Source organism: Chrysemys picta, chromosome 22 (genome assembly GCF_011386835.1).
Source record: "Chrysemys picta bellii isolate R12L10 chromosome 22, ASM1138683v2, whole genome shotgun sequence".
Taxonomy (NCBI): domain Eukaryota; kingdom Metazoa; phylum Chordata; order Testudines; family Emydidae; genus Chrysemys; species Chrysemys picta.
The window spans coordinates 20,709,412-20,721,981 of NC_088812.1; the positions used below are offsets into that span (position 1 = coordinate 20,709,412).

General features: G+C 52.2%; 1 protein-coding gene across 10 annotated transcripts in view; it reads left to right on the top strand.

Annotated features, from left to right (window-relative positions):
• The window catches only part of MAP2K7 (mitogen-activated protein kinase kinase 7), a 66,495-nt gene that overhangs the window by 32,323 nt on the left and 21,602 nt on the right, over nt 1-12,570 (top strand). For 5 of the 10 annotated variants that reach the window (XM_042858938.2, XM_042858939.2, XM_005296050.5 and 2 more), the window contains 6 exons: nt 215-322; nt 849-1,028; nt 1,766-1,846; nt 3,788-3,930; nt 9,070-9,115; nt 12,214-12,347. In XM_042858938.2, coding sequence (XP_042714872.2) covers nt 215-322; nt 849-1,028; nt 1,766-1,846; nt 3,788-3,930; nt 9,070-9,115; nt 12,214-12,347 — 692 coding nt within the window. Of the gene's footprint in view, nt 1-214; nt 323-848; nt 1,029-1,765; nt 1,847-3,787; nt 3,931-9,069; nt 9,116-12,213; nt 12,491-12,570 lie in introns of those variants that run through there. The other 5 variants (XM_042858937.2, XM_042858936.2, XM_042858935.2 and 2 more) reach the window with 2 other exon arrangements.

The following is a 12,570-nucleotide window of genomic DNA, read 5'->3' on the forward strand; positions in this document are numbered from 1 at the left end:
ATCTCCCCCTTGTGGCTGCGCGCCCTGGCTACAGCCTTGAGCTGTCAGAGCTGGGTCGTCCAGTTCAGGCAGCTGAGGCTTGTACTTGTGGAGAGGTCCCGGGTTCGATTTCCGCTGCCGCCCCCATGTGCGGTGCGACGTTACCCAAAGCCGCCACCTCCTTTCTGCATGTCGCGCCCCCTGGTAACCTGGCCTTGGTTTCCCTCCCACACAGACAGACGTCTTCATTGCCATGGAGTTGATGGGCACATGTGCGGAGAAACTCAAGAAACGCATCCAGGGGCCCATCCCCGAGAGGATCCTGGGGAAGATGACGGTGGCAGTGAGTTCTGGTGGAGCGAGGTGGGGGAAGAGCAAGTGGGGCTGGATGCAGCGTGATGGGCACCTGCCAAACCTTTCTCCCACGTGAGCAACTGGGAGGGACCCGTTGCACCGCTGGGTTGGCTTTGCGCAGACAGGGTCTGTGCTGGGAAAGGGGCTCCCGGAGGGCGAGATCTCTTGCCTCAGGGGCTTGTTCCTACTGATCTCTGCACAGCACCCCGTGTACGCCTGGGGCCTTGGTCTGCAATTCAATCTCATCAGCTGGCTCCTCCCTCCTCCAGGACAGGAATTCTGGGATTGATGGGCCTAGAACTGAGCTCTCGGTGCCTGGTGTGCTCTCTGCAGAGCTGAGTACAAAGGGGCTGACCCCTCCCTGCTGCATATCGAGCCTGGGATCTCTTTGGCTTTTCTAGCTGGCCCCTCCTTTTGCTGATCCTCCTGTGGTGAGCCCAGAGGGCAGGTGGGTGCAGTGGGCTGACTCTGGGAGACGCCATCTCTATCAGCATGGGGTGGCCGTGTCCTTTCAGATTGTCAAGGCGCTCTACTACCTGAAGGAGAAGCATGGCGTCATCCACCGAGATGTCAAACCCTCCAACATTCTGCTAGACGAGAGGGGGCAGATCAAGCTGTGTGACTTCGGGATCAGCGGGAGGCTGGTGGACTCGAAGGCCAAGACCCGGAGTGCGGGTTGCGCGGCGTACATGGCGGTGAGGGCTGGGCCGTGCTATGACATAACCCCCGCAGGCTTGGAGAGGGTGCTGCTGGGCCTCAGGCTGCCTGTGCGCTAATTGGCAGCTGTGGGTGCCTGAGCCCCAGGGATGGGTGGTATCTTGGGATGGGATCCCCTTTAATCTTGCCTGCTGTGTTGGGTGAGGCTTGGTCGGTATTGGGATGGGAGACCTCTGAAAAATGGCCAGCTGAAGCAGCTCTCCAGGGTGGCTCTAGGGGGTGCTGTCCTGCTTGAGATGACATACGTGAGCCAAGATCTAAAGGATCCTCAGCTGGTGTGAATGGATACAGCTTTGGTGATTTCAGTGGATCTGTGCTGATTTAGGCGAGCCATGGATCTGTCTTTAATGACTCTATGGCCCATTTATACCCGCTGGGGATCTGGCCCCCTCTGCTTGCCCCAGTGTGCATGGCCTAATTTCAGCCAGGTAATTCCCCCCATTAGCCTAAACTTTAAACTGGTTAAATGAGTCCTATTGACTTCATTGATATGCACATTAGAAATCTGTAGATAGATTCACTCCCGGGCTACATTGCAGCATTGCTGTGTGGCTGTTATGCAGCTGCCTCGCTCCAACCCAGAGCTGGCTGCATATCAATAAAGAGTGGCATGATTTCATAATCTCAGTCTGTAATAGGCATGTGCTATAATGTAAGATCCTAGCCTCCAGGTGAGCGCCATTGGACTGAGTGTGTACTGACTTTTCTTTTCCAGCCTGAAAGGATAGACCCTCCTGATCCCACCAAACCAGACTACGATATCCGAGCGGATGTGTGGAGCCTGGGCATCTCGCTGGTGAGTGAAGTCCCTTCTTTACTTTCTCATGCAAAACGCTGCTTTGAACTCAGTGCCAAGATTTGCCATGAGGGGCTCAGTGATCTCAAGTCAGCCAAAGTCCCTTGGCCATTCTCCCGGTCACGGTGGAGTAAGGGCATGGCTGATCAGCTGCTGGGTTTTATCTCCAGCTGGTTGGCAAGATTTCACCAGCATGTTTTTTCTGTCAGAAGATACTGATTCATGAAAATGGAAACTTCCCACGCGGCCATGTTGGGCTCAACACCCCCCCGCCCACCTCCCCCCCAAAAATACCCACAACAAAAAAAGTTTTGAAAATGGCAAAACGTCCCATTTTGATCTTTCAGCCCAAGTGGCTTTTTGTTTCTAAACTTATGTTGTTGTATATTATTTTTTTTTCTTTAAAAGGTCCTAACCGAAGTGAAACGTTTCAAAGTTATCAAGGTTATTTTCAGCTTTTCAGTTTGTGAAAAATTTGCAATTTTTAGCTTTTTGTGCTGATTCAGGTTCAGAAAAAAATTCGAAATGTTGGTCTGGGAAATTCTAGCCCAACCAGCTCTGCTTTTACCCTTGGCCAACTCAATGTCTCTTCGTCTATTGAGGAAGATACAAGGACAAACCAGTAGCTGGTTTGTGTGGGTGAGGGATGCAGGTTCTTGGACAGCCCTACGATCTGTCATAAACTTTGGGCACTCCTGTTCTTAAAAGGAATTGCCTCGGCAAGAGGAATGCAGAAGATAGACTGGTCTTGTGGCTAGAGCACTGCTGTGGGGCTCAAGAGTCCTGGGTTCAAATTCCAGCTCTGCCACTGACTCCCTGTATGACCGTGAGCAAATCACATCATCCCTCTGTGCCTCAGTTTCCTACCCACAAAATGGGTATAATGACCCTTCCTGTTCTCTGCCTTGTCTGTTTAGCGTGGGAGCTCTTTGGGGCAGAGACTGTCTCTCACTCTGTGTCTGTGCAGTGCCTGGCATAACGGGGCCCCAATTTCAGTGAACCATAATGTTCCTACTAACCTACTTTTGGAAGCGTTAATATCTTTTTAAGATAAAAAGTTCCTCTTGCATCAGTGAAACCAGGACACACACCTTTGTCACTAGGGCCTTAGGACCAGAAAGCGAAACTGACGAGAAATCCAGCGAAACAAACCTGGCTAGGGCCAGTGCCTAAGCTAAGTGAAATGCAATAGGACATATCTGTAGGAAAAAAAACAGATATTCAGATATCAAAACATGAACCAAAACATTCACACCAGGGTGCTTGAAGTTAGCCTGGTAGGAAAACACCTCCTATTTCAGTGGGAGTCAGATCAACCCTCTAAATCCATAGGAATAAGTGAACTAATGCCAAACATCTGTTTAGCTTAACAAAGATAAGGGGTTTCTTGATCAGTCTGTAAGTACCTATGTGGGGCACAGAAATTTGACAGTAATGAGCTCTTCTGTCGAACAAAGTTCTGACAAGATCCACTGGCTGGAAGTTGAAGCTGGACAAAGTCAGACTGGAAACAAGGCACAAATGTTTAACAGTGAGGGTGGTTAACCAAGGGAACAACTTACTCAGGGCTGTGGTGGATTCTATATTGGGTGTTCTTTGGATCTGCATTGGATTGTCCTGCTCTAGTTCAAACAGGGTTTACTCTGAGGAAGTACTATGGCCTGTGTTTTACAGGAGGTCAGACTAGATTCCTTCTGGCCTGGGAATCTAGAAATCTATGAATTACACTAGGCCCCTGTCTGCATTTTTAGGCACTTGGATACCTTTGTAATTTTGTAATGACTAGACCCCTAATTTCCAGAGGTCTGAGCCCCCACAAATCTCATTGCATTTGATGGAAGTAGCACAGCATCATAGATAGAGCACATGGACTGTCTCTAACCTCCCTGATTCCATTTTAACCCTTGCTCTCCCACCTCACTCTGTCTCCCCCCGCTGCAGGTCGAACTGGCTACCGGTCAGTTTCCCTACAAGAACTGTAAAACGGACTTTGAGGTGCTCACCAAGGTCTTGCAGGAAGATCCTCCCCTGCTCCCAAACAACATGAGCTTCTCCGTGGACTTTCAGTCCTTCGTTAAAGACTGGTGAGTGACGGCCACGCTGCTGGGGAGCCGAGGCCCTGTTTGTGGGCCCCCGACCCCGGGGGGGAGAACCAATCCACTGCATCTATGGGGCAGTGTCAACTGCTGAGGGGCCATGCCTTGATCAGAGCTTAAATTGCCCATGAGCCTGTACTGCTTCAATAGATGTGACTCAATGAGTGATCTCCTAAGTAGATGGCACAGGAGCCCCCATACCCTGGCCAGGGGCACCATTTAGGGAGGGGGGCACATGCTCCCCCTTTGTTTTGTATCACAGCAGAGCAGGGGCGCATTTCAGATTTTGGTAGGGGTACCCCCATGCCCTCCCTAAAAGGCACCTCTGCAGGCCAGCTCCGCGGCACAGCATGTCGGGCTCGCGCTGTCAGACCCTGTGCCCCTTCTCCAGGGAGCGGCTCCGGCTGGGGCTGCGCTTCATGGCAGGGGAGCTGATAACGGTGCTGCAAGTGCTGGATGGCAGCTGGTGGGAAGGGCAGAAGGAGAATGGGCTGCATGGCTGGTTCCCGGCGAGCTACGTGAAGCAGCTGGAGGTAGGAGACTGGCTGCACCGAGTGCCTGGGGGGCAGGGGGCATGGGGAGGGAGTGCAGGGGGCTAGGGCCATGAGGGAGTTTAGAGGAGATGGGGATACATGAGCATCAGCATAAGCGCTCGGAGGATAAGGGGTGCATGAATAGGGCCATGTGATGTGCAAAGTGCTGTACGGATCTGTGCTGTAAGGGTCCGTGTGGATGGTTAGCTCAGGATGGAGCTGTTGCCTTCCCAAACCCGAGGTCTGGCCATGCCAGACTGGCTTTGCTCACACTCCCTAACCCGTGTGCAGGGCTGAACCCTGGCAGAGCAGTGTCGCCAGCCTGGGGCTTGGCCCTTCCCAGCACTGGGGTAGAGCGGGCACCTGGGGTTAAGGCTCTCATTAAAGTTGCTAATCACCAGTTGTACCCACTAGAGCAGGGGCTCTCAACCTTTCCAGACTACCGTACCCCTTTCAGGAGGCTGATTTGTCTTGCGTACCCCAAGTTTCAACTCACTTAAAAACTACTTGCTTACAAAATCAGACATAAAAATACAAGTGTCACAGCCACAGTACTACTGAAAAACTGCTTGCTTTCCCATTTCCCCCATAGAATTGTTATACCAAGAAAAGAAAAACCAGCAGGATCTTATTAAAGGGGATAAGGCAATATGCCGCATTTATTGTGAATACAGAAAGAATCATAGTGAGCAGTCAGTTATAATTCCATTCAATTTCACATTCATTCACACACACGCAGGTTCTGCAAGGTTGTTATCACAGTTACCAGCCTTAGAGTTGCTCATGCCAAGCCACTGGCCAGGTGGCCTGGACACGAGGAGGGAGCAGGGCCTTATCAGATTCACATCTGATGCTCCTGGAAGTTGGTTTGCAGAATCAGTTCAGGGTCTGTTCTCATAGGGATCCATCCTCATGTATTTGCCTTGTCATGCTGTTCTCATGTTTGAAGTGGTAATCAATGACTGGTCTCACGTTTGAAGTGATAGTCAATCATGCAGATGGCACAGCAATGCTGGAATGACAGTATGCTGTTACCTTGTTCTTCGGCCCTTCTGTTCTTGGGGCAAGTACGCCCTCAGGGTTATCGGGCTATCTCGTCCACTGTATTCTTCAGCCAAACGGTCTTATTTTAAGGCTGGCACCTCAACCTTTAATTTTTCATTCCTCATTCAATTACACATACAATCACACTCACACTCCAACGTGTATCCTGTCACATCTGCGTTTTATCACTGACCCATCCTTTAACATAACCATTCTGAAATCAGTGGGACATGGCAGACTTCAATAAGTCTATTCATCCCACTTGTTACATCTAAAAGGAAACAAACAAGATAAGCATGCAAGAGCGGGGGGTTCACAAAGCTTATTCTGGAGTTCAGGAAAACAAAGTTGTACCAGCCATAAAGGCCAGCTGTTATCTTGTAACTTTTAGAACAATCTTAGTCTCTGGATGTGCGTCTACAATTAACAATTGGGGGGAGGGATAGCTCAGTGGTTTGAGCATTGGCCTGCTAAACCCAGGGTTGTGAGCTCAATCCTTGAGGGGGCCACTTGGGGAGCTGGGGCAAAATCAGTACTTGGTCCTGCTAGTGAAGGCAGGGGGCTGGACTCAATGACCTTTCAAGGTCCCTTCCAGTTCTAGGAGATGGGGTATCTCCATTATATATATAATACTGACCTTGTAAAACTGACAGGCAGTTTCAATCAACCCAGACTCAACAGGGTGGCTGAGAACCATATTTCTTTCTAATGGTCAGGCCAGATTCTGGGGTCTGCTGTGGAGTCACTCTTTCTTACGTTTCCCATATCAGAAATATACCAGTTATCTGTCTAGTCCAACATAATTATAAAATAAACCAATTAACATAGAAATATGATACTTACATTTCAGTGTATAGTATATAGAGCAGTATAAACATATTGGGTGTTTGAAATTTTAGTTTGTACTGACTTTCCTAGTGCTCTTTATGTTGCTTTTTGTAAAACTAGGGAAATATCTAGAAGACCTGTGTGAGCCCGGGGTACACGCCCCCCTGGGTGAGAACCACTACAGTAGAGGGGGTTTGGAATGTAAGGGTTTCTCGGTTGACAAGACAGCGTGCTGGGCTGCACGGCTCTGGCTGAACATCGCAACACACACCCACGGGGCACAGCTCAGGTCACTCACAGGACCAGAGCCATCCCGGGGCCTTTGCCGCACGCAGCACTGACCTCTGCCCCTTGGCTGTTGACAGACCTTTTTTTTTGACCCTGACACAGCTGCATGGCGGGGGCAAGGAGGGAAAGCCTCCTAGAGCCCCACATGGCAGTGAGCACCCCCTGGCACTCCCGCAGGAACTGGGGAGTCCCAGGCTGGAATTCCAGCTGAGGAGTCTGGAGACTCAGGTCTTTCACAGCCCTTGTCCCTCACACGGATTTCAAATGGCAGTGGCCAGCTTCTATCTGACCCTGTTCTACACTCCACTGAACAGCTCACTGGGCACTGGGATGGCGAAGGAGGAACTCAGGGAGGTGCTGCTCTGTTGTGACAGTCCCACAGCCAGCTGGAACTGCCATGTGCCCCTGTGCTGCACACAACAGCCTTGGAGAGCTTCTCAGCTGGGGCAGAACCCCCGTCGCCTGCACCAAAGCACTAGGCCGTGATGCCTGAGCTAACGGAGAATCTCTGCTATTTGTTAGCAGTGTAAGGCCCAGGACAGCCGGGGGAACCACAAGAGGTACATGGTGCACATACACACCAGCCTGTTCATTACACACTTGCTGTGATAAACACAGCTGGCCCTCAGAACCCAGCTGTTCAGCTCTTACTTCTGACATCAGCGTCAGAAATCCCTGTGCACCAAGTGCTTCCACCCTGTAACTTCCACAGTCTTTGCTCAGGCTTGTCTGAGATGGGATCTTGGGACCTGTCATTCCCAAATCCAGAATTCTCCTCCGAGAGCAACAGGCCCCTCAGTGACTGTGGCACCCCCTCCTCATATGGGACTTTCTTCACGGGGATTGAAGTGGGCTCCTCCCCACCACCAGCTGAGCTGGACAAGGCTCTGAATGGTTTAACGGCAGGACACGGCCGAACAGTTCGACTCCACTTCAAGGCTTGGATTGGGAATATCTTTCTGTATTATTCCCTGATTGTTCTAAACTTACATATACACTGAAAATACGGCTTTACTTGGTGTTTGTATATGTTTTCTCTTTCTTTATGTAGGAATTAGATGCAGTGCTCCTGTCAGCTAATGTCTAAGTTATCATCTGTAAAAAAAAATCTAGCGTGCCTAGGTAGCCCCTGGAATCATGGTTAAAGCCCCCCCCTCCCCCAATCTGAAATGATCCCCGGCCACTGGATGCTCTAGGCTCTCCCCTCCTTGCCTTACCGTTCAGGCCTCTGTGCGATTGCCTTCCAGGAGACTGGGCATGCTTAGCACTGGGGTCTGGGAGAGGCCAGCCTTCTCAGCACACACAAGGGGCCTGGGACTGGTACATCTGGTCAGACACAGTGGCTGTGTACACAAGGGCCAGACATCCGGGGGGGCTGGTTCGGTAACAGATAAATCCCCATCTCTGCCCTTGGCAATGACTCTTCCTAGCCAAATGCTTGGTCCGGGGTTAGAGCACTTGCCTAGGCCCTAGGATACCCAAGTTCAAATCCCTGCTCTGTCCCAGCTCTGAGTGAGGCTCTGGGCCTGCCCTGTATGATGGGGTAAGAACACTTCCTTCCTCCGGGGGGAGTGTGAGGATGAATGTGTTAAAAGGATTGTAAGGTGCCCAGTGTCAAAGTTAGATTCAGGACTCACAATTTGTTAGACCACTCTGTTTATTAGCACAGCGCTCTGCTAATACACTCAGATAATGTGAGCACCATGCAAGACCCACACTACCTTATTTTATACAGATAAAAAGGACGCGAACTTAACAAGAGGACAAGGAAAGCAGAACTGACAAGTTTACCTGAGGCTAGACATACATATTCAATTTCCTTACTAACTTTTACAGATCTCCGGTTAATGGTCCACCATTAGCTTAAGTGGACTCATTGTTTATGCCTTAATGTTTCTTTTCCTGACACCTGTATTTCAACATTCCTTATTTCTGCTTAAAGGTACATACAGCATTTCTTTAATCCATTCTATTTTTACAATATAATTAATTCTACTTTCACACCAGTTAAGCACTGGACCTGGAGTAGGTGACATCTCTGTACATCCGCACTGAACCCCGGCCTGTCCTGTTTGCAGGACGCTGTTAGCTCCCTAATTCCCAGGTTCTTGGGGACTCAGCCTCGTAAGCTGCTCGGTCCTCCTCTCTACCGGCCTTTGTTCTCATGCCATTAAGCAGCAAAGCCTACACTGCCTGGCCATAGGCGAGGTGCCTCCCAAGGGAAATAGCAGAAACCTAAGTGCTTGGGACAGTTCTGTGCTGGTGGGAAAGGCCTGTGTGCTAGGGAGCTCTCACAATCACTCCAGTGATAAGGGACAAAACAAGTTTCTTGAGCTTGACTGGCCTCTCGTGGCTGAGATTATTGATGCTCCGAAGCCCAGAGGGTTACATGTGGAGATGGCCAAGACTCTGTATGTGTTTTCTCTCTTTTTAGCCTTACTAAAGATCACAGGAAGAGACCAAAGTACAACAAGCTACTTGTGAGTATCTGACACAGAAATCCGACCGCCCGTCTCCCCGAGCTGCAGGGAGAAATGCCTCAAATAAGGCCCCAGCTGCGACCCCCCTACCCCATTTCATGCTGTACCAGGGTGAGCCTAGCAGCAGGTTCACGGAAGGCCTTGGTGTGATACCACATACTGCACACAAGGCTGGGGGGGCCCTCTGGGTTGCAGGGAGATCTCGGCCACAGTCAGGCTGCAGTGAATCCGTTGGTCTATTTAAACATTTGCACCACTGCAGCGCCTCTACATCAAGCTGAATAAGCAGCAAATACAAAATTTAGTATTTCCCACTTCGAGTGAGTGGGGTCTAATGGTTAGAGCAGCGGGTTGGGAGTCAGGACTCTTGGGTTCTAAGCCCTGCTCTGGCGGGGGAGTAGGGTCTAGTACAGGGGTGGGCAAACTTTTTGGGCCGAGGACCACATCTGGGTGGGGAAATTATATGCAGGGCCAGGGCAGGGGGTTGGGGTGGGAGGGAGTGTAGGGTGTGGGAGGGGGTGCGGTGTGCAGGAAGGAGTTCAGGGCAAGGGATTGGAGCAAAGGAGGGGTGTGGGGTGTATGAGGGGGTTCAGGGAAGGGGGTTGGGGTGCAGTAGGGGTGCGGAGTGCAGGGGGTTGGGGTGCAGGAGGGGGGCTCAGGGAGCAGGGGGTTGGGGTGCAGGAGGGGTTGCGGCAGGGGGATCAGGACAGGGAGTTGGGGTGTAGGAGGGGTGCGGCAGGGGGCTCAGGACAGGGAGTTGGGGTACAGGAGGGAGCTCAGGGCAGGGGGTTGGGGTGCAGGAGGGTGCAGGGTGCAGGCAGGGGGCTCAGGGCAGGGAGATGGGGAGTGGGGTACTGGAGGGGTTGGTTCAGGCTCCGGCCTGGCACCGCTTACCTCAAGGAGCTCCAGGGTGGCAGCAGCATGCACCGGGGCCAGGGCAGGCTCCCTGCACGCCTGCCCTGTCCCTGGCCCCGCGCCGCTCCAGGAAGCGCTGCGGCCCCTGGGGGAGGCAGGGTGGAGGGCTCTGCGTGCACTGCCCTTGCCGCGCCTCCAGGTACCTCCCCCGAAGCTCCCATAGAATCATAGAATATCCGGGTTGGAAGGGACCTCAGGAGGTCATCTAGCCCAACCCCCTGCTTAAAGCAGGACCAATTCCCAACTAAATCATCCCAGCCAGGGCTTTGTCAAGCCGGGCCTTAAAAACCTCCAAGAAAGGAGATTCCACCACCTCCCTAGGTAACGCATTCCAGTGCTTCACCACCCTCCTAGTGAAATAGTGGTTCCTAATATCCAACCTAGACCTCCCCCACTGCAACTTGAGACCATTGCTCCTTGGTCTGTCATCTGCCACCACTGAGAACAGCCGAGCGCCATCCTCTTTGGAACACCCCTTCAGGTAGTTGAAAGCAGCTATCAAATCCCCCCTCATTCTTCTCTTCTGGAGACTAAACAATCCCAGTTCCCTCAGCCTCTCCTCATAAGTCATGTGCTCCAGACCCCTAATCATTTTTGTTGCCCTCCGCTGGACTCTTTCCAATTTTTCCACATCCTTCTTGTAGTGTGGGGTCCAAAACTGGACACAGTACTCCAGATGAGGCCTCACCAATGTTGAATAAAGGGGAACGATCACGTTCCTCGATCTGCTGGCAATGTCCCTACTTATACAGCCCAAAATGCCGTTAGCCTTCTTGGCAACAAGGGCGCACTGTTGACTCATATCCAGCTTCTCGTGTACTGTGACCCCTAGGTCCTTTTCTGCAGAACTGCTACCTAGCCATTCGGTCCCTAGTCTGTAGCGGTGCATGGGATTCTTCCGTCCTAAGTGCAGGACTCTGCACTTGTCCTTGTTGAACCTCATCAGGTTTTTTTTGGCCCAATCCTCTAATTTGTCTAGGTACCTCTGTATCCGATCCCTACCCTCTAGTGTATCTACCACACCTCCCAGTTTAGTGTCATCTGCAAACTTGCTGAGAGTGCAGTCCACACCATCCTCCAGATCATTAATAAAGATATTAAACAAAACTGGTCCCAGGACCGACCCTTGGGGCACTCCACTTGAAACCGGCTGCCAACTAGACATGGAGTCATTGATCACTACCTGTTGGCCAGGGTTCCCCATTTCCGGCCAATGGGAGCTGCGTGGGGCGGTGCCTGGAGGCAAGGGCAATGCACGTGGAGCCCTCTGCCCCCCCTCCTGAGGGCCACTTCTGAAAGTGGCGCGGGGCCTGTGGTGCCACAGAGGGCAGTCCCGCAGGCCGTAGTTTGCCCACCCCTGGTCTAGTAGTTAAACATGGGGGATGGGAAGTCAGATCCCTGGGTTCTATTCCTGATATGGGGAGAGGAGTGCAGTTTAGATGGGGGGCCTGGGAATTGGGACTCCTGGGTTCTGTCCCCAGCTCTGGGAAGGGAGTGGGGTCTAGTGGTTATAACGGGGGGGGCGCTGAGAGTCCTGGGTTCTGTTCCCGCTTCTCCCACTGAGTTTTTGTAATGCCTTAGACAAGCCTGTTCTCTTTGCCTTGGTTTTACTCATCTTTTAGTTCTTTTTCTTTAACATGAGTCCCGCTCCTCTGTCCACTGTGCCATCCTGCTCTCCCCCCCCCACCCCGAGCTGCCCTGCTGCCACATACTCACTCAGAGCTACTGCCTGCTGCAGTGTTGCAAAACTCACTGCAGAGAGGAGCACTGACAGATGGCAGTATTCTGCATGTCCTCGAGCGGTGTGCGTGGCTGTGTGTCCATGATTACATGTCTCTGGGGCGGGGGGGGGTGCATGTGTGTTTGTCCCCCTGATTCCATCTCCCGTAAGGAATACTTGTGTGTTTTTGACTCTCTCTCTCTCCCAGGCAGTGTGTGTCTCTGTGAGTCCATCTCCCCCATGGCGTGTGCGTGTGTGTCTCCGTGAGTCCATTCCCCCCTGGGGGGGGGGGGTGTCCCTCACTCCTTCCTCCCCGCATGGTGTGTGTGTGTCCCCACACTGCTAGCGGGCTGTGTCCCTCCTCCAGCCCTGTCCCCCCAAGATGCTATGCTCCCCCCAACTCCCCACCGTCTCCCATTCCTATGGGTGTTTATGCTCAGGGTCCCTCTGGCTTCCCTTCCAGGAACACAACTTCATCAAGCGTTACGAGACACTGGAAGTGGACGTGGCGTCTTGGTTCAAAGACGTCATGGCCAAGACAGAGTCGCCCCGCACGAGCAGCATCCTCAGCCAGCACCACCTGCCTTTCTTCACCAGGTAGCCACATGGCCAAAATGATGAGCCAGGGAGGGGGCCATGCCAGCGAGAGCTTACGGCCGGTCACCGCCACAGGGTGGGGACGGGGAGGAGACCCATGGCAGCCGACCCCCCCACACCTTTGCAAAGCAACTCTTCTGAGGCTTGGTTGAACCGTTCATTTCACCCGCCCTCCTCGCTCTCTCCTCCAGTGTTGTCAGGGGAAGTGGGAGGTTGTTTGTTT